The 23,515-nt window shown below is 32.3% G+C and overlaps 1 protein-coding gene across 3 annotated transcripts in view; it reads left to right on the plus strand.

The window, feature by feature from the left end:
- The window catches only part of LOC129226575 (neurocalcin homolog), a 113,502-nt gene extending 90,968 nt beyond the window's left edge, over positions 1 to 22,534 (plus strand). For all 3 annotated transcript variants that reach the window (XM_054861194.1, XM_054861195.1, XM_054861193.1), the window contains exons 2-3: positions 9,405 to 9,859; positions 14,647 to 22,534. In XM_054861194.1, the coding sequence (XP_054717169.1) occupies positions 9,482 to 9,859; positions 14,647 to 14,844 (576 nt within the window). In that variant the 5' untranslated portion in view covers positions 9,405 to 9,481 and the 3' untranslated portion in view covers positions 14,845 to 22,534. The remainder of the gene's footprint in view (positions 1 to 9,404; positions 9,860 to 14,646) is intronic.
- Positions 22,535 to 23,515: the final 981 nt, after the last annotated feature.

The following is a 23,515-nucleotide window of genomic DNA, read 5'->3' on the forward strand; positions in this document are numbered from 1 at the left end:
ATTGTGGGAAAGTACAGATAAAAAATTCTCTGCACTAGGAAAAATCAACAACGGCAAATAAAATGTTAAGGTATAACTGTGAACTCTTAGCTTTATTTTATGTTAGGATCTTCGTGAATTCAATGTGAACTTACATCTTCAATCCTGCCGTAGATTTATTTCCGCAAAATCCCTTTTATGAGCTCTCTGACTACCATTCAAGATTCCAATAAGGATATTTTCGGAATTTTTGATCCCTTTCATTTTTCTTAAAGAGCTGAGCATAGTTTCCTGCGAAAGATTGGCTTGGGAAATAGATATTGGTTCGGATAAAAGGAATGGCTTTTTGGCCGTATTCAAGGAGAATTGAAAGAAGATCATAAAGGCAGCTTTAATATTCAACGTTTACGCTTTTTGATCTTAGTTACGTGAAGCCTCTAGGTATTTGCTTTTTCATCGTTCAGCAAATACTCAAGCATGGATTCAATATCAGAGTTCTGATAAAAAATAAAATACGTTTCACATCTTGATAAAACTCCATTTGTTTATTTATTTATCTGTTTGGAGCAAATTTTATACGTAATCTGTCTTCTGAGTGTGAGTTTTAGTTAGTGATTATCACTGCTTGTGAGCATTATACTTGTGAGGGAATTGAATAAATTCAAAGAGAAGGGGGGGGGGGATGGTTTTGTTCGAAAATAATAATTTTATGATTTAAAAAAAAGCATGTTCAACGAGAAATCCAATGTTAAGCTTAATAAATAAGTAGATTTTTTTCGCACTTGTATGATTGGGGAAAAAACTTTCGCAATTGGGTTGCTTCCCATTTTTCAAAAAATATTTATTTGTTTTATTTTTTATTATTTTTTCTGAAAGAGCATAGTCGAAAACATGGGGTGAGTTACTTATTTACTCTCTCTCTATATATATATATATAAAAAAACTTAAAAGACGTTCAGTAGTTGTTTTCATTTTCGCTGCTGACGTCACAAGTGAATAAATCGCTAGGGTTGCCATAATAAAGTTTCAGGATAGTGCCAAACCTGGTCAAATGAAAATTTTAGAAAATTAACAATTCTCGTCCCCCGCTAATCATTACCGCTAAAAAACCACCAAAAGGGGATATCTTGCCAGAAAAGACAACAACGCGCTCCGATTCAAGGTGGCTGTTTTCACTTGTGACGTCACACGATGAAACACTTAGTTTTAGAAATCGTACATTTTAAAAAAAATAATTAAAAATTAAATCTTAGAGGGGGGAAAAAACATTTTCTGGCTCCGTGTTTTCTTTTTTTTTTTTTTTGAGCAATCACGATTGCTTATTGTTCTCACTTTACTGTCCTTGATGTTATAGTTCCTTTTTCAGCTTGGACCAGGGGCCTCTGCAGCACCACCGCCCACTGGCGCGGCTGCTCTGGTCCTGAGCACTGTCCCCCAGGATCCACTTCTGCTGGACGGTGGCTTTCATATCCTACACACCCATGCTCATACATTTACAATCACACACGCGCGCCTTTACACACATACACACACACCTACGTGCACACATGTAAGACTACACACACACACACACACAACTATGCACATGTAACCAACCAGGAGGAGGGATATGCTTGGTGGGGAGGGGGGCCGTTTCTAGAAACAACAGCTCCAATGGGTAGGGTCTTGTCGCAACTCGTGATTGCGAAAAACATAATTTGAATTCAAAGTTCCGGAATTCAAATTAGAGTTGATTGGGGAAAGTGGGTCACAGGTCTTTTTTTGATTGCAAATAATTAACCATTTCAAAATTGCATATGAGAATCTTAGAACGGTGTTATAATGTTCTACTTCCAATAGCTGAAATGAAATATACGCACTGGAAAGCAGTAAAGAAACAGAAAACCATCAACCTTTTAACTAGATTACAGTTTTTTTTTTTGCGCTCATTCAACCAAATTTAGTTACTAGAAGTAGTATTTCTGACTAAAAGAAACACCCCCATCCATCAATAGCGTGCCCTTTCAGTGAACTCCGAAAGAAGTAATGAAACTTTCTCAAGGTCAGACCTCAACTTCCTAGAGCCGATCCGTACGTCTTCTAGGCATCTGACGTCGTGTAGAGACATTCAGCTATCGTTTTTACGGCATTATAATCATGTCTGGTTCTTCTTCTAATAAATTCTGTCTAAGTAACCAAATGTTAAATTTATGTCCAATGAAAATTTGACTCGAATAATATTCAAATGCATATCTTGATCACATATGAGTTGTAAAATTAAGGGATATACACCAGTGATTTTCGGTCTCAGTTTCTACAACTGTTGCTAAGTTCTCGAAATTACATGAGTTTGCTTTCATCTGATCACTTAAATAAAATTGCTTGCCGAATCATTACCTCTTAACGCAATGGTATTTTGACGCGAAGACATCGCTTGGCGTTCTCAGTTTAGGACAAACATTTCCACGAGTTTAATTAGACATTCCATGATGGAAGCAATTTCGGTGAAATGTTACGAGCATTTAAGTGTTATTCCAGCCAGGCCTGTAGTTTTAATGCGTCGTGGATCGCGTGGATTCCCTTTCTTGTGATTGGTAAATATCTATGTGACATCCTAGCTTTAGAAAGACTTGTCTGGATAATCATGGCCCCACAAATGTCGAAAAATTTGGTTTATGGAAAAAAAAAAAACCCCCTCATGGATACAACTTGAAATTTTTAATTAAGAATTTTATTTCTACGAAACTAGATTAAAATCAGCTGTATAAATATTTATACTTGATGTTCACATTGAATAAATATATTAAATAGTCAAAAAAACAAACAAACATACTTTGACACATTTTGTTCTTTTTGAAATTTTCTTACAAAATATAGTTTCTCAAAAAATAGTTTTACACAGTTTTGGACACAAGTGTTTTGAACAGGATTGTAAAACTTTGCTATTGTAAACCTTACCAACCCTGCTTTCATTTGCACACATGCATAAACATAGGGTAATTTGGTTACTATTATAAAAAAAAAAATGAATAAATAAATAAATTCATGCATAGAAATGAAAATTTTAATCAAGAATTCAACTTCTATGTAACTAGATTAAAATCAGCTGCATAAATAAGTTGAATGTTCACATTGAATAAATGTTCAATATAAAACATTACTTGGCCACATTTTATTCTATTTTTGATGTTTTCTCATAAAATACAATTTCTCGAAAATTATAGTTTTGGACACTTTCGGACAGTTTTGGACAGGACGGTAAAAACCGGGGTTTTTACCATGGATTTTACCGTAGTGTCTAAAACCTTGCCAACCCTGGTGTATATATTAAGTTTTGTTTGTGAATTCATCTAGATTCGTGTTCAATAATCAGCCGAAGTTGCCTGTATTTTGTTCAACAATCAGCTCAGGTAGCACTACTTGTATGGGGGAGGGGAGCGTGCCCCTCAGATCAGTGTTCAAAGGGGGACGTAGGGCTTAAAAGATTGATAACCCCCGCTTTAAAATAAATGGAAGACCTAAGAGTCTTTGGGGAAGAATCACGCCTTGCAAATTCGATAAGTGTACCGTAATGCAGTTATATGCTGTAGAATCTGCTTTGATACGGGATCGATCAGCTACTGGTGTCTCTATAATCCTAAAACCATTCTTTCTCTCCTCCTATTTGGCACATGTTCAAATTTCGGGTGTCGCCGAACATCCTTTCTTCGTCCAGTTCCAAGGCCGTCTCCATAGCGATAAAAAACAGAAGCCGGCCAGCTATTTTGGTTGATTTACGTCGGACCGGGCCAAATGTTAGTGGGCCACGGGGCCGGATGCTTTTTTTTTTTTTTCCAACAATTCATTAGATAATTGAAGAAGATATGCTAAATGATTTTATATGCTTTGTACAAATGAAGATCTTTTTCAGAACGTATAGCAAAGTAGGGAACATTTGTAAAACAAGAATTTTCCAAAGACTTAATTAAAGTGATTAAATTATATTATTTTATTGTAGATATTCATTTCTTTCGCTATTTATTAATCTAGTGCCAACAGTAAATTGCTTCTCTTGATTTTAGTTCTCTTTCGCTCTTTTTAATGACTTAAATAAGCGATTATCAACCTGTGAGTGCACCCCTCCCCCCTCCCCAAGGTGTCGAAACAGAATGTCAAGGGAGGTGTGCGTGAAAAAAAATAAAATTGAAAAAGTAAAACTACAGAGTATTTACTTAATTTGGGATCACATTTTAAATTTTTCTTTTTTGCCTAACCCTTTCGTACGTTTTATTAAAACATATGACTAATTGTAAAAACACGATAATTTGTATTTGGTTCTTTGATTTGAAATGTTTTAATAATAACATATTTAAAATAAAATTATGTACAGAAATATGCAATTTTGTGTTCTAAAATATCTATATTTTCAATTAATAATCAGCTTCAGTTCCCAATTCTGATTGTGCTAGTTGCATAGGCTTCATATTTTGGATTGGCGGGGGGAAAGAAGGGGCGTGACCTCACAATTGTGTTCCAAGGGGTTACAAAACCAGAAAAGTTTGAGAGCCTCTGACTTAAGTGGAAGGAAGAATCCATGATTGAAAGTACCATAAACTACTATAGAATCCTTTTATAAAGTAGTTTATTTACTTTCAATTAATAAATTAATTTTTTATTGATCTTTGAAATTGTCTGATGTGCCCTGCTAATTTTCTGACATTATCATTTCTGTATCTAGTTCAGTTATTTCTGATATTAAATGAAAGATTATTTTTCTTTGTTTCTCTCATCTATAGCTGCATAAAGAAATACCTTTGAAAACGACGATGAAATGCAATTGTCTTTTTTTTTATGTATTTTGTGTCTTTATTTTTCACGATCATGCTTTAAGGAACTACAATGAATACTTAATGAACCATGACTCATTCTTCGACGCGTCTGTCTCCCCCTAGAATTATATGTTTGGTTTATTGAGAAGTTATTACATTCAGAATGTCATGACGTTTTTCTGAAAACAACAGAAAAGTTATTAATAATTTAAAATTTCTTTTCTGAACTCGATTCATTCTTTCTATTTGTTTGTTGGTAATCCTGACGTTAAAATAAAATGCTTCGTTTATAAAACATTGAAAAATGAATTAGTAAGGTTCACAGAAATATTTCGCCGTGTTCGCATTTAACATGGTGTTATTGTGTTGCAAAATTTTTGGTAAGAACCGTTTTCTCTCAATTTATTATTTACCAGTGCTACCCGCACGGCATTGCCCGTAGTAGAAAATTAAAAGGTCATTTGTTTCGTTTGTATATTTACAAATAATGGATGATAAATTTCTCGCCAATTTGCTACCTTCATTTGCTCGCCCACGTTACGGTTCCAAGTTATCATATTTTCGTGATTTTCTCTTCCACGTTATGATAATTTGCTGGGTAAAATTTTCTTAAAATTGGAATAGGAAAAACAAAATCCCTTCGATGTGCATACCCCCATGCTACAAACTAATTTTGTGTTAAATTTCATGAAAATCGGCCGAACGGTTTAGGCGCTGTGCGCGTCACATAGATCCAGAGAGACTTTGAGCTTTATTATTAGTAAAGAAGTTCCTGTAAATATCATTTTTGTCATACCATAACGCATGTCTGATGATTCATGGAAATTCTATTACTTTTTTTTCCCCTTTCTATATTCGTGCTTGAGAACACGCTGAATTTTCTCAATCCCCCCCCCCCTCATGAAATAGGAGTAGCTGATCAGAGCGAAACCGGCGAGTTACATAGCGGGCAAGAACGGCTATAAGGTTAATAATTCCACCCAGAGTAGTGAATTTTAGGAAAAAGTAATGCTTGCTTTAATGCAATATGTATATTTTTATATTTTAAATTTAACTTTTTTTTTCTTTTCCATGCTATTTTTTCGACTAAGGCTTGAAAAACGTTTCAAGAGCATGTTTAAGATGTTAACGGATGTTTTTTTTTTCCCTTGCCGTGCAGGAAAAAAAAAGGAAAGAAAGAAACATTCGCTATTTTTTTATCATTTGTTCCGAAACATTTTTTACAATATCCTTTTCTGTTTGCCTTAGACTAGAGTTTTTAAAAATTCAGAACTTATCATTTCTGTTTTTCACATTCCAGTTACTTTTTTACATATTTTCTGTAACCTCTTAGGATTTTATTTGTCAATTTTATTTCATTTTGAAAGTTATTTCACAGTGAGAGAGCATATAGCACATAAAATTTTTCACAGGGACATTAATATGTAACATTATGTTTGACAGGGACTAGAGACATATTTTCAGATGGCACCATAGTATTAATTGTAGATGATAAATACGAATACCGTTTTTGTTTTCTGTGATAACATTATCGATTTTTGGTAGTAGTTATGATGGAATTTGGAAGAACAAATGGATGTTGTCTCTAGCGTAGGTGAAGTTTATATTCGGGGAGGGGGGGGGGGGTAGTCATAGCAGACCTTATCTGCAAATAAGTCACCATATTAGGATTGGCAACGTGTGTTAAGTAAAGGGATTGGAGATCCCCCCCCCCCCGGACGTTCTTTCCCACCAGTTAACTGAAGCGTTGTCGCAAAAATTTGTGTGAGGATGTTTTTTGGTATGAGTGAATTTTTTCGTAAAATTATTTTATCTTTTCAAAATCTTATTGTAAACACAACGCCAATTTAGTTAGAATATGATTTATTTTGTAAAAAATATTTTCATGGTGAAGATTCAAGTAAGAACTGCAATTATTCGCCATGTTTGTTTGTATTGTCAAAAAGTATAGGAGAGCTCGCAAACTGATGGCTTGGACCTTTTAATGTGTATATGTTCGGTATTAGTAAAATAAAAAGATAATAAAGGGTAAAAATAAGCGTGATTAAAATTTCGCGCCGTATTTCCGATTTTCACTGCGTGAAATAAGATAGTAAAGGTGATATATTTTAGTTAGATTTTATACTTGTCAATCAAGAATGGGCGCAAAAGTAAGTTGTTTCTGAAGATGTGAAATACCTCGTAACATATAATTGTGCTCTGAAAAAAAAAATCAGCTTGTTATGCTGAAAGTTCCATTAGGAGTTAAAGGAGAAAAAGTCCTCTGTCCTGTTGTTCAGGCCTCTCAACTTTTGCGAACCTAGCAACTTTTTGCGTTTTGCGAAGTATCCTTTCGTGATGGAACAAAATGAAAACCTTTTTCTCATTCAGCGCTGAAAAATACATAAGAATCAATCATCAGACCCTAAGAAACGACCATCTCATGCTAGAGAAATAAATGGTTTACGTAAAAGCTTTCGCTGCCTGTTTTGTGTCGGTGCAGTGAAAACAACCCGTCCGCATTACAGTATTGTTCAAAAATCTTAAAACGGAAGTGTAGCTATCTAATTCTCATGATCTTACTTTCATGCTACAATGATATTTCAGAAAACTTATTTTCCTAATTTCGATCGTTCCTCACAAGTTATAATGTAGTAAAATCTCCATTATTCGCGGGGTGGATTATCTGCGAGTCAATCAACAAGCAGGAGCATTTATATTCACAGTAAAAAGCAAGTACCAATGTTTTTTTTTTTTTTGAAAATTTGTAAATTTAAACTGGGTTGTGTTTGCTTTATTTATTTACTAGTGGTACCTGCACGGTTTTGCCCATAGTAGAAAATTAAAAGTTCTTCTGGTTCGCCTGTATATTTACAAATAATGTATGGTGAATTTCTCACCAATTGGCTTGCCCATGTTACGGTTCCATGTTATGATAACTTGGTAATTTACTCTTCCATCTTATAATAATTTTACTCGGGAAAATGTTCTTAAAATTGGAATAGAAAAACAAAAAAATCGAATTTTCGAAAACTGATTTTGTGCCAAATTTCATAAAAATCGGCCGAACGGTCCAGGCGCTATGCGCGTCACAGAGATCCCGACAGATATCCATATCCAGACAGAGAGACTTTCAGCTTTATTATTAGTAAAGATTTATTGTTTGTGCTTTCTTCATCGTACATACATATACTTGTTCATTTTTGATTTTAAGTTTTGTTGTGCAAAAATACATTTTTGCTGTACTGTATATATTTTCACAGTTTAAAGACAGTATTATACATCAATACAGCTAAGTTTTTGAGGAAGTACAGTTTTTACCTTATTTGTCCCTCATTTTAGCCATTTTGCGGTTTATCCGCGGCAATTGTGCCACCCAATTCCGTGGATAATCAAGAATTTTCCGTAAATAATTAGAAATGAAAAACAGTTGCAAAAAATAAATAAATTTATTAGATTAAATTAATTTTCTTTTGTGTGTAAACTTTTTTGTTACAGAAAGCAGTAATGAAGTGAATTACGTACTTGAGGTCTATGATTAATTAATACCCTTTTTGCAATTTCCAAAAATCAGTTTTTCTAAGGAATGGTTGCTTATTTTGAAGAAAATCTTTTTATGGTCTTTATTTTGAACTCGGGAAAGGGACTAGATTCCACAAACTCTTAAAATATACCCTTGTCAAAATTCTGAAGTCCAGAAACGAATTCTAAGGACACCATCGGTTAAAAGAAGTTATATACATGTATATAGATATAAAGTAAATAAGAAAAAAGGGAGATATTTTAATGTTAGCGTAATTAATAAAAGATTTCAGTATTGGCTAACTATTAGTGTGTTTTTAGTGGGAAATAGCATGTTAGTGACATAACAGATACTTATTAATATTTTTGATTTTTTTAATCGCTACACTGTTTTATACTTAGTGTATAATTATTATTAACATAAAACCGATTCATTGTTGCATTAAATTTAGAAATGATGAAAGGACCATTAAGAATTATATTTATAAAATAAATATGTTTCTTTTGCTTAAGTATGAAATATCTAGGTGAACACATCGTTTAAACTATTTGGTTAAATTTCTCAACAAACGATACCAGTGAAAGGACTTGTACTCGAATTTAAGTGTGGATACTGCTGCTGAATAAAAAGGCTCAAGCACACCCAGCACAGTTCAAAGAGTTAACAAATTGTCTGATATATTTTGGGTGGAAAGAATGAAGGTTTTAATCAGTGGCCTGGCGATCCATCTGGAGTGTCTCCCGTCTGAGGGGTGACATCCAAACTCTAATTGCAATTTTCTAAAAAATATGAAGCTAAAATGCATTTTTAAGACTACAAATTTGAACATTTTCTGGAAAACCCCCCCCCCCCCGCCCCCCTTTTTCATTTGTCTTTTGTACATTAGCCCATTTAAAATTTTGTAATAACACAAATGTAGTTGTTTCTGAAAATTGCATAAATTTCATATTTTTAAAAAATTGCAATTTTTTTTCTTTTGCGTTTGTTTAGGGTGGGGGGGGGGCATCCCAAATTGCAGTCCTAGGTGTCGCCCGTTCTAAGTACGTCACTGCTTCTATTGCTCATTCATATGTATCTATATCTTTTATTACTCATGCTCAATAAGAATATTTTTCAAATGCTTCTTCTTTCTACAGGTAATGCCAAAAGTTACTCCCTTCATAGAATGAAAAGTTTATATCAGTAGGAGGTTGTAATCTCTGTGTCTCTGATCATGGGAAAACAGAACAGCAAACTCAAACCTGAGGTTCTGGAGGACCTCCGCCAAAATACCGAATTCACAGATGCCGAAATACAAGAATGGTACAAGGGATTCTTGAAAGACTGCCCAAGTGGACACCTGTCCATTGAAGAATTCAAGAAAATTTATGGGAACTTTTTTCCGTATGGTGACGCTTCAAAATTTGCGGAACATGTGTTCCGCACCTTCGATGCCAATGGTGATGGGACGATTGATTTCAGGGAGTTTCTATGTGCCCTGAGCGTTACATCTCGGGGCAAGCTCGAACAAAAATTGAAATGGGCCTTTAGTATGTATGACCTTGATGGTAATGGATATATATCTCGGCAAGAAATGCTGGAAATAGTTACAGTAAGTATTTAGTTTGTACTTTTTTGAATGATATGGGCTTTGGAAAAGTTAAAAAACTAAGACTTCTATAATTAATTGTAATTCTTAATACATATAGCAGGTAAAAAGTGGGCTGCTGTCAAAGTTTGCTTGTCATTTTTGAAGTGGGGCATTTTTCTCATTGCTGCAACAAAGAATTACGTACAATCATACCAAATGTAGATCCAGGGGGTTTATCATGGTGTCCTGACCCCCTTAATGCAACCAAAAAAGTCTAGAAACTGTTTTGGGGGCGTCAATTTCGGTAAATTAACGAGGGAGAGCCCTTCCCACTGGACCTATTTGTGCTTAAAAATTACACTTATAATCGCTCCCCCCCCCTCCCCTACTGATTTGTGTGCTTATGTTATATTTTAATATAAAGATACATTCCAAAACCAGAAGCCGGATCTAAAAAAAAAATGTTGTGCCCATGCTCATGTTTTTCTATTTAAAACTGACTGTAAATATTACATGTCTTTAGGATACAAAAAAAGTATCACTTCCATGTTTTTTCTGTATATCTAGTAGTAGATGAATAAAACAGGTATTTCAAATCTGTATTTAAGAATTCGGTAATATTTTTCATCTTTATTTTTACTATTAAAAAATAGAATTAACTGGGACATTTCAAGAGCTACCATTATTTTTAATTTGAAATAATTCCGGAAATCCCGGCCCTTCAAGATGTCTTACAAAACATGTCTCTCCTATTTTGTCTAGAATATAATTTCATGCAACCAAGATGTAATTTCATGATGCACTCTCTGGTTGCGGAAATAAACTGTTAGCAACCAGAGATGTTTGTATTTCTAATCCCTAGCTATGGGTTAGTAACTTTTAGCGTATAATGTAAAGCGTCTAGGTGCACACACACACACAAGTGCAGACAACTCAATTTAACTTTCGATGAGATTAAAGGTATATTATTTTTACTTCCTTTTACGAAGTAAAGGAAGTATTGTATTCGCAAAAAAAATGTGACCCAAAAATAGGCCTTAATTTCCATTTTGCTTCCCCCCCCCCCCCCGAATGAATGTTGAGTTTTTTTTTTGAACCTGATCACATATGAATATATGCCTAAGAACGTATAGACCCCCGAAATATCCATTTTGATGATCCCCGAATTAATTAACAACAAGTTTTCTCGTGACGTTTGTATGTATGTATTTATGTGCGTATGTATCTCGCATGACTCAAAAACGGTATGTCCTAGAAATCTGAAATTTGGTACGCAGATTCCTAGTAGGATCTAGTTGTGCACCTCCGCTTTTGGTTGAATTCGCATGTTCCTACGGGAGTCTTGTATTTACACCTTTTTGAGGGGAAATCATTGTTAATATCAATGCTAACTCAAGTGGTGTTATAATTTCGCAAGCACTTGACGACATATCACCAAGCTTTTGGTTGCCACCTTTGCGACAAATTTGGTGTTTTTATTATTATTATTTTTATTTGGCTTCATTTTTGCCACTATTGGCAATATTTAGAGAGTTAACCATTGAATAACATTGAAATGTCCAACATTGGGAAAATTAATCTGTATAAAACGTATTTCTGCTTCAGTTGGCAACAAACTTGAGGCAAAAATATTTAAAGTGTTTCTTTGCTTACTCGAAGGCACTACTATTATCATTGAATTGGCGTAAAAGATGGTCATGTGATGCACACATCAGCTCGTTTATTGTATTTTGAAAATTTTAATTACTTAAAATGGATTCATGTTCTTTTTGAAGAATCTACTAAATGCATGTGTTAGACTATTTTTCTCATTCTCAAATTCAAATGATTGAATATAATTATTAGCATGCGCTTCTCACCTAGAATAAGTGGGGCAAATTTTGCTTTTAGTTTCTAAACAAAAATTTTTTGTTTGTACGCTTTTTTAAAAAATCTTGAAAACTGTTTGGGATGAAAAGTTTCATTTTCAACTGCAAAATGTATCTCTAGTCTAGTGCATGGATTTTATGATTCGTTATCAAAAAGGTACATTAAAAAAACTTGTCAAAAATTTTTTTGCCTCCTTTTTCACCAAATTTCTCAGATTCTATTTGTAGTATACAAATAGAATCAAGGGGAAGGGGAACGGATTTTTGGAAAAAAATTTGAAGAAAACTTTGTTTTTAGGAAATACTAGCTGCGTCGCCTGGCTTTGCACTGTCTACCTCGAAAATAAAAGTTATTTCAAGTGACGCGTGTTCAACAATCAGGTTTGAACAAAAAAAAAAAAAAACAGTAAAATTTTGTGGCAGATTTCGGAAAAATAACTAAAAAGGAAACATTTTAAATCCCTTGATTACAGGAAAAGCCTTTAAAACAAAGCGAGAATTTTACTTGTTCATATTCGACAAAAAATGGCAACAGATCTTTCGTCTCACTCTGATTTTCTTCACGCTATAAATTTTAATAAAAGCATAGTTGCAGGAAGCTTATATGAAGCACTGAATAATAATTTGTGAATGGAGGAAAGCCTTCAAAAAATAAGGATTTTATGTCGAAATCTAAGTGTCATAATTAATAGTTTTTAATTGATATCTTCCCTCTAATTATTATCGGAGGATTATGTTAAATAGCCAAACATAAAGATGGGAAGATTACGAATCCATCAATACCTGGTTTGATGGTCAGTTCACTGTCATTCGGGAGAAGAAACTTGGACATAGGTACATAAGTGCAGTTTTTAATTGTATAAGATTATTATTTATTTTTTGGCAAAAAACAGCATAGTTTTGGGAATTTGTTGTGTTGAACGTAATTGATGTTCATTATAAGAAATCAAACTCCATATTTATCAAAAATAAGGCTTTTTTTTACAAGATGTTAATTGTTAGAAGCATTGAAGAGCAGTGAGTGCTTGCACTATATTTGTCCTATAAGTATAAAATACATTGTTTCGGTAATTTCCCTCAATTGCATCATATATTGCATTCCGTAATTCCCTGAGGAGAAATAGGAAAAACACGATCACCTGGCTCATTCGCTGCCATGTGGATAAGATCCGTCCATGTGGATAAGATCCAATCCAAGAATATTGCCTAACTTCCGGGTTGCCGGAAGTTAGGCAAGTGGCAGATGAGCCTGGCTCGCAACAGGAACTTGTCAACACCAAGCTTGTGCATCACTGAAAATTGCATGCAGTGTTTGAGATGTCAATCCTTTTGCATCTTGTCAACTTTTCTTTTATTTTAAAAGATGGAAGCTATTTTAACATATGCTACCTTTGATCTACTTTTATTTTTTTATTTCAAGAATTTATTTATTTAAAACTATGATTCATTTTATTAAATAATTGACCATCACCGTTATTTTCTGAATCCGCAACTTCAAAATTGGATCCTTACTGCCTACTATTAAAGTTTGATTTTGAAGCTTTCATGGTGTGGTGTAAAAGGTTTTTACCAAAGACTTAAATGAAACTTTCATATGATTTGGAACCAAATCAACTTATTATTGTGTAAGTGCAAGAAGAGTCCGTTCTTTAAAATAGTCAAAACTAGTCCTTGAAAAAGCTCATTTTATCCTTGAATATTCCTTGAAAATAATTCTAATTTTGTGTACAAACCATGCGATAAGGATCAAGAAAGTACCACTTAAACCACTAGTATTCCTTGTTCATCAATAAATATTAGGACACATTATACAGAAGACACAATTCGTAAGTTATATGAATTTTTTATTACGTGTTACATTCATTTAAGGTTACCTGTTACATTCATCTTTATTACTTGTTACATTCATTTAAGGTTACCTGCTATATTCATTTTTATTACTTGTTACATTTCATTTAAGGTTACCTGTTACATTCATTTAAGGTACTTGTTACATTCATCTTAATCCATCACCTAACTTGAATCTTTTTGTTCTTTTGAGTATTTGACATTATGAAATTGGTAGAGTTTGTTAAGTAACTCTTTAAAAAAATGTCTGCAAATAATTATTAAAAGTATATTTAAAAAAAAATCATTAAAAGTCTGTCAAATTTATTTATTTATTTTTTACTATAATATTCTGTCTATACCTTGCCTAGCTGTCTTCCTTATTTAATGAACGATTCAATTTTAGGCCCAAAAAGATGCCAATCAGATCCTTATTTATCCATATTGTTGTCTGAAATTTAAATTATAAATTTTTATTTCTTTGCCATAAAATCAGTGTGTAGTAACGTTTACTGCAGAAAGTAATAGTTCAGTTCTAGGCACTCCAGGTTCTTGATTAATATAGGTTTATTTACACTATAACATATTTTACATTTGTACAAAATGAAGCAATAGGTTGCTTTCCCATCTTTCACAATTCCTTTTAATTAAACATGGAGACCCAGGCACCAACTCTTTTGTTTGTAGCAGTCCCCTTTCTTATTACACTGGGCACCATCGCTCCAATCTTTAAGTTCTTTCTTGGGGTAACTTGTACAAACTCTCCCGTTTCTTAAAATTCAGTCTTATATTCATCCAGACATAGCTTAGTCCTCGGTGAAATTGCCAGCCTCAGCGACCCTAACCATGAAGTTCTCTCTTACTCATATCTCCTGTGGGTCACATTTATAGGGGGGGCCCTGACCCCCGGTCAACACAGTGGGCTAGGGGAGGCACATACAGTTTTTGGGTCACATAGCTTCTTCGCCCTGTCACATACATACTTTCTTGGTCAACTATACCGTGTTGACCTAGGCCTAGCCTGAAAGTAGTACTATTATTCCTCAAAAATTTCAAAATTGGTTTGTTCAAAAATTGGTTTGCTTAATTTCTGAATCTTAATTCTTTTAACAGGCCATTTACAAGATGGTTGGTTCAGTCATGAAAATGCCTGAAGATGAATCAACGCCTGAAAAGAGGACGGATAAAATATTTAGACAAATGGACAAAAATATGGATGGGAAACTGTCCCTTGATGAGTTCATCGAAGGTGCCAAGAGTGATCCATCTATTGTGAGGTTATTGCAGTGTGATCCTCAGTCTTCACATTGACGAAGTTTAATACAAATTTCTACATCCCATAATTCCATGCAGCCAAGGCCCAGCTCACAATGTGGAAAGTGCCCGTCATATTAGAAAACTGTCAACTGTAGAGTGCCAATTATTTAAATTGATCAATTACAAATTATAAGTGTTTTTTTTTTTTTTTTGGAACAAGTGGTTTTTTTTGTTTTTCATAAAACTGGTAATGATGAATTTTACAAATTCTTCATTTCACTTACTGAAAATATACACAATGGTGAAGTCAGTTTGATTTTAGTTTTGTGAAGGAAAGTAATTGAAGTAGTTCTATTGAAATTATTTGCCGTTTAAATGAAGTACAAATATTAAGAACTGTTTAGTGAAAAGATGGATGATGGTTTGCAGTGCAAATTCATAAATTCATTGATCCGAGCCTCGTGATATTTTCAATTATATAATTGGCCTTCTACTTGAAATGCGTTAGCTGTCAAGTGCAGTGTGAAAATTGCCTTCATTAATTCTTTTCAATAATGAGAAAAGAAGTATATGAACTCTTTTGAATTATGGGATGAAAATTCCTTGCTATCTTGATAAAACTTTTTAAAGGTTTTTTAGTTATATATAATGGCTTTAGTGAAATGATATCCTGTATGTCAATGCAGGTTATTGAGTGGGATAAATCTAGGGACAATGTTAAAAAAAACGAAAAAAAAAACATGGGCACCAATGTTCTTGGGTTGCGCTTACACTTGCTTTTGAATTTTTAAAACAATATCAGTATTGAATATTATCAGTCTGAAGTTTTAGCAAATTACAGTACCTTGCATTGTTGTCCGATTTATTTTTAATTCAACTATTGTGTTTCATATATATATATGTGTATATATTTAAGTATAACATATATATAAGCATAATGAAATGTGAATAACTTGCAGCAATTGTATTGAGTCATTTTAAGATTTTGTTATGAGTATTACATACTGCACATACATTTTTCTGCACATAATACATATGTGTGTGTGAATTTTCCAGTATTTTCGAAACAGTCATCATGTTGTGATTAAAGTGAAAAACCAACTGAAATAAAGAGCAAATTTTAAAGAAAATGCAGCAATTTTTGTTCAAAAAAAAAAAGTGCTTTATTTACGTTGGTTTTTCACTTTAATCATATTGTAGCACAAAGCTGATAATTTTTCATTTAGTCATCATACTGATCTAGCTTTATTTGAATGGATATTTCTTTATTTCAGTTCTTGTACTGTATTAAGAACTCCTGCATTGTTCTTCCAAATATTTTAGTGTTTTTTTTTTTTTTTTCACTTATAATGCACCTTCATTCAAGATAACTTTTCATTTATGTTGGTAATGATTTTTGTGTTAAAGTTATTGTATTTTCGGAAATGTTCCTTTAGTATTTGAACTTTTTAATCTTTTCTTACATTCCACTTTTTTCTGTTCTTTTAATTAAAATCACGTGCTTGACTGTACCCTATGATAATTGTTAAAACACTTGTGATAAAAAAATACAAAAAAATATTTTTATAATTAATATAAAGTTATGAATTACGATAATTGCCTAAAAATTAGTACTTTAAATGTTAGTGGTGGCACAAATGTAATAAACGTAACAACAGTAGTAAATTTATGAACCATATGCGTATTTAAAAAAAAAAAAATCTTTTTTTGCTGAGAAAATGTATTTTAATTGATAGAGATGGTTTGAAAACTTGGTGCTCATGTTAAAAATTTATTTTGATTTTGCTTTTAAAACATTTGTTAAAGCATTTAATAATTAACATCAACTACGATATTAGAATAACTAGCGAAACTGCATTGAACAGAATTTGAGGCAGCAGGAAGATTTTCATGTATAGCTACTTTTAAGCATTTTAACAGCTACAAGCCAAGTGTTTTTTTTTTTTTTTCAAAAGACAATTTTAAAACTAAATGCTTTTTTTTCCCATTTAATGTTCACTTTTTACACTTATACTGGACATTTGAATAGATGAGTCATGCTCAAAAAAGCTAATAAGAGCTTAAAATAAAGCTGATATATTAAGCATAATTACTTTATGATCTTTTAATTGGTGATTTTTCTTGTGGAAAATGAATTACACTTGGATTAGAAATTCGATTTAAATCTAGTATTAAGTACTTGGTATGTGCAATTGAGTACTGGTTGCCTGAAACAATCAGGGACTTGAATTGGTAATTTTTCAGTTAAGCTGCCACTTCAGGAGAGAAATGCATCAATGCCGTATGAAACAAAGAAACACTAGTATAAATCACAGATCAACGCCCCCGCAGTACTAAATGCCTATCTCATTTTCCTCAAAAAGTGAACTTCCGTCAACGCCCGTGTTGACTTCCGGTGTTACCTAGCGGCAATTCAATAAAGATGTTGCGATGGTGAGGGATCCAAACAATTCAAATCAAGTTGTTAGCTAGTTAATTTCAAAATTTAAATTTAGAAATTGACCAATTGTTTTCTTTTATTAACCTTTGATACATGGGTTAGTTGGGCCTTCCTGCCAACATTGACTGGTCTTTGTTTTAAGGGAACAATGAGCAGTATTTTGATATTACAGGGACGTTGGCACAAATATGAAAAGCATTTTGTGCCATGCGGTGGCACAGCAAGGGGTTGGGGGGGGGGGGGGGGTCAAAAACATACCCCAAAATCTTTGGTTTTAATTTTATTACCAATCCTAATACAGTAGCTTATACAGCTGTATGGACTGTTTTGATCAAAAAAAAAAAAAACCTTTCCAGGAAGTCATTCTGGCTGCGCTAGTGGTGGCACGTTTTGAAAAAAATAAAACTGACTGTGAGCAGAACTTCTATACATGGGGTTAATTTCAAATTCATTAACTGGAACACTTTTGTTTAATGGACATTTCAATTGATCAATATGCAGAGAATCGGTGCTCTACTTTATACCAATGTCTCACTATAGGAATAAAGCAAACATTATTTCTCAAACTCTAATGGGATTAAATTTGTTAAACGATACAATTTACTGTTTCCTGCTTTCTCATCTACTTCAAATATCCTGAAAAATTTGTTTTGTCATTTAATTTTGTAAATGTTCTGATGCTTACTTAGATACATCACTTTCACTTAAGTGTTCAACCACTTTAATTTTTGTTCATCAACACTTTGCATTCAGTCCAGTTATGAGAAGGCACTAGTAATCAAGCTTCATTATGTTCTGTGATTGCCTCATCAAGATTTTCAAAGGGTTTTGCTACATAGATGATGCAATTTTGTCGATCGTAAATCATTTCCATCTATAATTAGTTGAGTTATTCTATCATTTTGAACTAAGTATACACAATAGGGTGGTTCAAAAATATGTGTAAAAAAAAGTTTCTCCTAGATAACAGGACACCCCTCAATGTTTTTAGACTTGTGGATAGTAATATACTGGAAAAATTTTAGCCTCCTATTTCAAATGAAAGGGGGTGCTCAACACCCTCCCTCAAACTTCATAAGTATGGGGAGGGGGTTAAAAAAATACATTGAACTGAAAAAAAAGCTACATATTACAATATGCTCTAGTAATATGCACATACATTGCAATAAAGTAATTATTTACGAAAAGCAGCTGGAGAAATTAAATACTTCTAAATGTGTGGCATTTTCTATGCTACGACTAAAAGGGGTCATTGAGCACCCTCTTAAAATTTGAGTAAGAAGCTAAAACTTTTACAGCATAATACTATTAGTAAGTCTAAAAACAATAGGGGGTGTCCTGGCTCTAGCTGAAAAAAAGTTTTTTTGAACCATCCTAATACACAAAGTAAAGCTTCTATTCCATAGTATAATTTTGATTATGGAGTTTAAACTGTTGAAATATGTGTATCAATATTATATTCTGTATACACTTGATATTCTGTTTTGTAATTCCACAGCATTTAAGTTTAACTTGTGTGATTTTGTTTTTCAAAGATATGACATAAAAGTTTTTATCTGACCTTAATGACCTTCCTATGTACTTTGTTATATTAGAGGTTATTCTCAGCATCAAACAAAGACAATGATGCAAATTATGCTTACTTTGGTTGCACTGAAAGAAAATAAAATGATATTATTCTTTTAACATTTTTTAAAAATTATCATTCATCATATGAAGTAACTCTCCCTCCCCCCCCTTTCATAATAAATTTACAGAGAAAGTATAGTGTATGTATTGACATCAACTAACATGATTGTCTGTTACATCAATTGTTTAAACTTTTTCTTGAGGTAAAAAGTAAATAAAATTATCGGAAGGTTGAAAAAAAATCTAAAATAGGACTTTCAAAGTTCAAAGCATATTGTTAAAAATTCCAAATAGATTTACATACAAAATTGAGCATTCATTTTCCATTTTTAATCTGCAGAATTTAAAAAATTTTTTCCACTGTACTTCTAATATACTGCAAATTTGAAAATTCAGCAGCCATTTTATGTTTTGTGTATTTATCATTGTCTAATTTTATTTTAAACACATTAAGATTTCTTCAACTATTTGTCATACATGTGGAAATCCCTCCCTTCCCCCTTTTCCAACTTCTGAAAATATTGTGCATTATTAGATATATAACTATGCAAATGTTCATTTTGAATTTTCTAGTAGTTTCTTGAATTTGATTGCTAGCTTTTTTATCAGATGAACTATATGTGATAAATTGAACAATGGAAAGTTGTTCAAGCAATTGCATAATGAACCAATGTCCGTTTTAAAAATAAAATTAGTAATAAAAAACGCTAGTCACTTTTCCTGTACTTTGCAGCTCCTACCAGTGCCTTCTTTTTGTTTATGTTTTACAGCTGTCTCAGTGTTACTTAGTTCTCTGTATTGTGTTGAAATTAATCATTAAATGTTAAATTTTATAAAGACATTCAATAGAACCTCAATATTTCAGAGTAGATCTTAAACTTTGAAAACTTTCATTTTGTGTATGCTTTTAAAATTTACCTTCTTTTAAAATTCTTCAGTATTAAGTTTTACTGTGAGAAAAGTACAAATTATACGCTAACAAAACCATGCAATTGCTTGAGATCTATGGAAAAACTTTTTAGCTACATTATGAGTTTCATTAAAGTGGTACTGAATCTCATACTGACAGCAAGTTAATTTTAGCTCTTGCTAGAAACATACTTTTTTTCTGAAGTTAGTCATTGCCGCATTTGATTTGCTTACAGGTCTTGAGAATTTATGACTTTTCTGTGTTAAACCGATGCAACTAGTAGCCTAAAATGATCTGCTCTTGAAATTCTCGAAAAATGCGAAATTTAATATGTCGCTCATTTTGACCGCAAGAGGCGCTGAACCCAATTCTGTGTATCCACCAATCAATACCAACGTTTTAAATTTTATTTGTTATTGGACAGGGATTGCCTGTAGCACCCTCTTTGTTGCCATGAATTTCAGCGGTTGTTACGCCCTATAAGAATCAAGTGCGGCCATGGCTTAACTACTTTCAATAATTTCTGTTCATGTGCACTTAATTGTGATTTTTTAATTATGACTTTAACAATCTTCTCTTGTTTTATTGAGGTTCTACAGTGGCAAGGTATGTATTGACATACTAAGCATTAAAGGGCTGGTTCAGAGATATTTTACTGCAGGTATGTCAATCTTTGCAGAGAAGAGGATATGATTTAAAAATCAATATTATGTTGTAAATTTATGCAGGTAACAGTGACTGAAGATCACCCAAGTTTTTAGTAATTCAAGGCCAGCTTTGGCTTTTAATTTGAGTTTAAATATAAATTTCCAAAGTATGTTATCTTTTAGTTTTGACTTTTATGGAGCTGCTGTTAAATGACTTAGTGGATAGAAATTATAATTTCTATACATTCTTGTGTCTTTATTGTAAATACAGTAAAACCCCTCCTAACAGACACCCCTCAAAGGCGGACTCCCCTCTTAAGCGGACAATTTTTAATTCCCAAGTTCCAATGCAAATAACATTATTAAACCCCTGTCCGGCAGGCACCTCTCTATTGCGGACAAAAAAAATTTGTTCCGTTAGTGTCCACATTAGAAGGATTTTACTGTATAATAAATGATCTAAATTAAAAATTAAAAAAAAAAGACACCCCATTGTCCCTCACCCCTCCTGTGTAAAACATTTTTATTTTATAATAATGTATAAAATGCATCGAGAAACTGATCAAAAGTTTATTTTCCATTTGGCAATCCTTCTTCAGCTTTAAATTTCCCGAGAAATTTTACAGCAGACTATCTCTCCTTTTTGACTTTCTTTGAACGAATTGTCATGGGAAAAAAATGTCAAAATAATAATAATAATTCATATGGTTGTAATTTTCGAAAGTAACAAAAAAATTGTCTTGATTTTTATATTTTTTTGAAAAAATTTTTTTTTTAGAGTATATCAGGACTCTTGTAGGTAAGATGCAATTATTTTTCACTGGCCAAACATATTTAGTTTTATATAAGTGTATTAATATACTCAGAAAATCGTTATGTTGTAATGAAAATATTAAAATCTTCAGAAAGTTTTCAAGGTGTAGTACAATATGTCAAATGAATACTATGATAGACAATTCAACAGAATACTATTTGACTATCAGTAGTTTTCTGTAGAGGTATGATAAAATACACGCACATTGTGCAAGATACTATGGGTTTCATTCTGTTTATGTACTACTTTGATGAACTGCTTTTTTTTTTTTTACTTTTCCTCCTACACATGAGGAAGCTAGGTAAAAATGTATGATACTATCCTTTTTGTATTTTATCTTACTCAGTGTTTCTGAATGACTCATCTGAACCTAAACTACTTTGAATGTCTAATCATTATTTTCTTTATAATTTGTAGTTTCATTTTATATATAGAGCTTTAATTTTGCCTTTGTATATCTGTACATTAATTTGAAAAACAGTCTGAATACATTCCATTTCTTTACTTTAATCTTAAAATTGGAAAAAGAGAAATATATGACCTGCTTTTTGACATACCTGCTTTGTGCGTTGGATTAATTATTCATTGTGAATAGTATACTATTACTTTTAATATATCTTTTGTTAAGAGAAACTGCCCTTTCCATCTTTCTCTTACCTTGATGACAGAGGCTAAAATTGTAGCTTGATTCATTCATAATTAGATTTACAGAAGTTTTCAAGTAATTTAAATCATTCCAAAATCTTAAAACTGAAGCTTTATAAATTGTGTAGATTGCAACATTGCAATCGGTTGTGATGGATATGAACTTTTGCAAGTTCATATTAACTGCATGACCAACCATGGCTTTTAGATTAGGAAATTTTTATACTTCAAAAATTGAGTGTAACAAAGTTAATAGTATATAAAAGTGTGATACTATAAATTGTTTACGTATTGTTTTGTTTTCAGGTTAGATGTTTCAGATCTATTCTCAGATGATCTTTAATAGGAAAAACTATCCTGCATGCTTTTTGACATAAAAAAAACCTATATGATGTGCACGATGAATTTTTATATATTATTCACAAAATTACTTTTTTAAAACTTTTAATAATTTTAAATTGAAATATACAAATATTTTACTTTAATTTTTTCTTGGTTTTTAGTTTTGTGGGTCTTGTACTTTGTGTAAATATTCCATGTTAAAAATATATTTGTTTGATTTTAGTTGCATATTGTATTATATTTTTATAGAAATTTTTTGTACTCAAAACATAATTTTTAATTAAATGAGTTCTTTTTTCTTTAAAGTTTTTTTTAACTTTAAAGAAAGTCTATGAAATGTGATGTTAAATAAAATATAAAATTACTATTTTCTTGTAACTCAAAAATGCCTGTTGATAAACAAATACAATATCCTTATACTACATTTTAATAGTTTTAAATTGAAATTTAACAAATATTCTACATCTTGGTTCATTTCCTCTTATTTTCGTTTTTTTCCTAGTGCTGAAAATAAATGCCCTGTGTTGTTAATTTTCTTTGTATTTTATATATATTAATATTGTTTTGTGTCAATAAATAATTTGAAAATTAAATATTTTGAAATCATTTCACATGTTTACTTTATGTCCGGCTCTCATATGTTTTACTTTACTAAAAAATTTCCTTGCTTTAAATTTAATTTTATAAGCAGTTTTATTTAAATTTTTCTTTTAATTTCTCAATTTTAGAAAGCTTTTCTGAAACAGAAGTTACAAGGATGATTAAAAGAAAAAAAAAAAAAAACTGACAGAAAAAGTACAAAACTTGACAATCATTTTCTTATATTATCACCAAACTTCTCTAGGTATGATATTTATCCGAACAAATAAACGAGCTTATTTAGCCTGTCTGTCCTTCGAGTCATTTCTTGACTGCTGTTGTCACACTACTGTTTAAAGAGAGATCCTTGTTTTTAGATAACCATTCCTTTAATTTCTGAGAAAGGAACTCATAGTCGCTGGGTTCCAAAATGCTTGGATGCTTCACAACTTTCACTTTTGCTGAAATTCTCGTTTGATGAGCAGTATGGGGCCTGGCATTGTCATGCAGGACATGGCACAACCACTCGGTTTGATAGGGCAATTGTGCTCATCATAGTTACCCTTCCAAACCAAGTCTTCCCAAACCCATAGCTATTTCAGTTACTCTGATGTATTTTTAAACTTACAATATGTACCCTATATCATGGTGATATTCAGGGAGAGTTCCTCCTCCCCCACCAAAACTTTCATCATGAGCTACAGAAGAAACAATTTTAA

Source organism: Uloborus diversus, chromosome 7 (assembly GCF_026930045.1).
Source record: "Uloborus diversus isolate 005 chromosome 7, Udiv.v.3.1, whole genome shotgun sequence".
NCBI lineage: Eukaryota > Metazoa > Arthropoda > Arachnida > Araneae > Uloboridae > Uloborus > Uloborus diversus.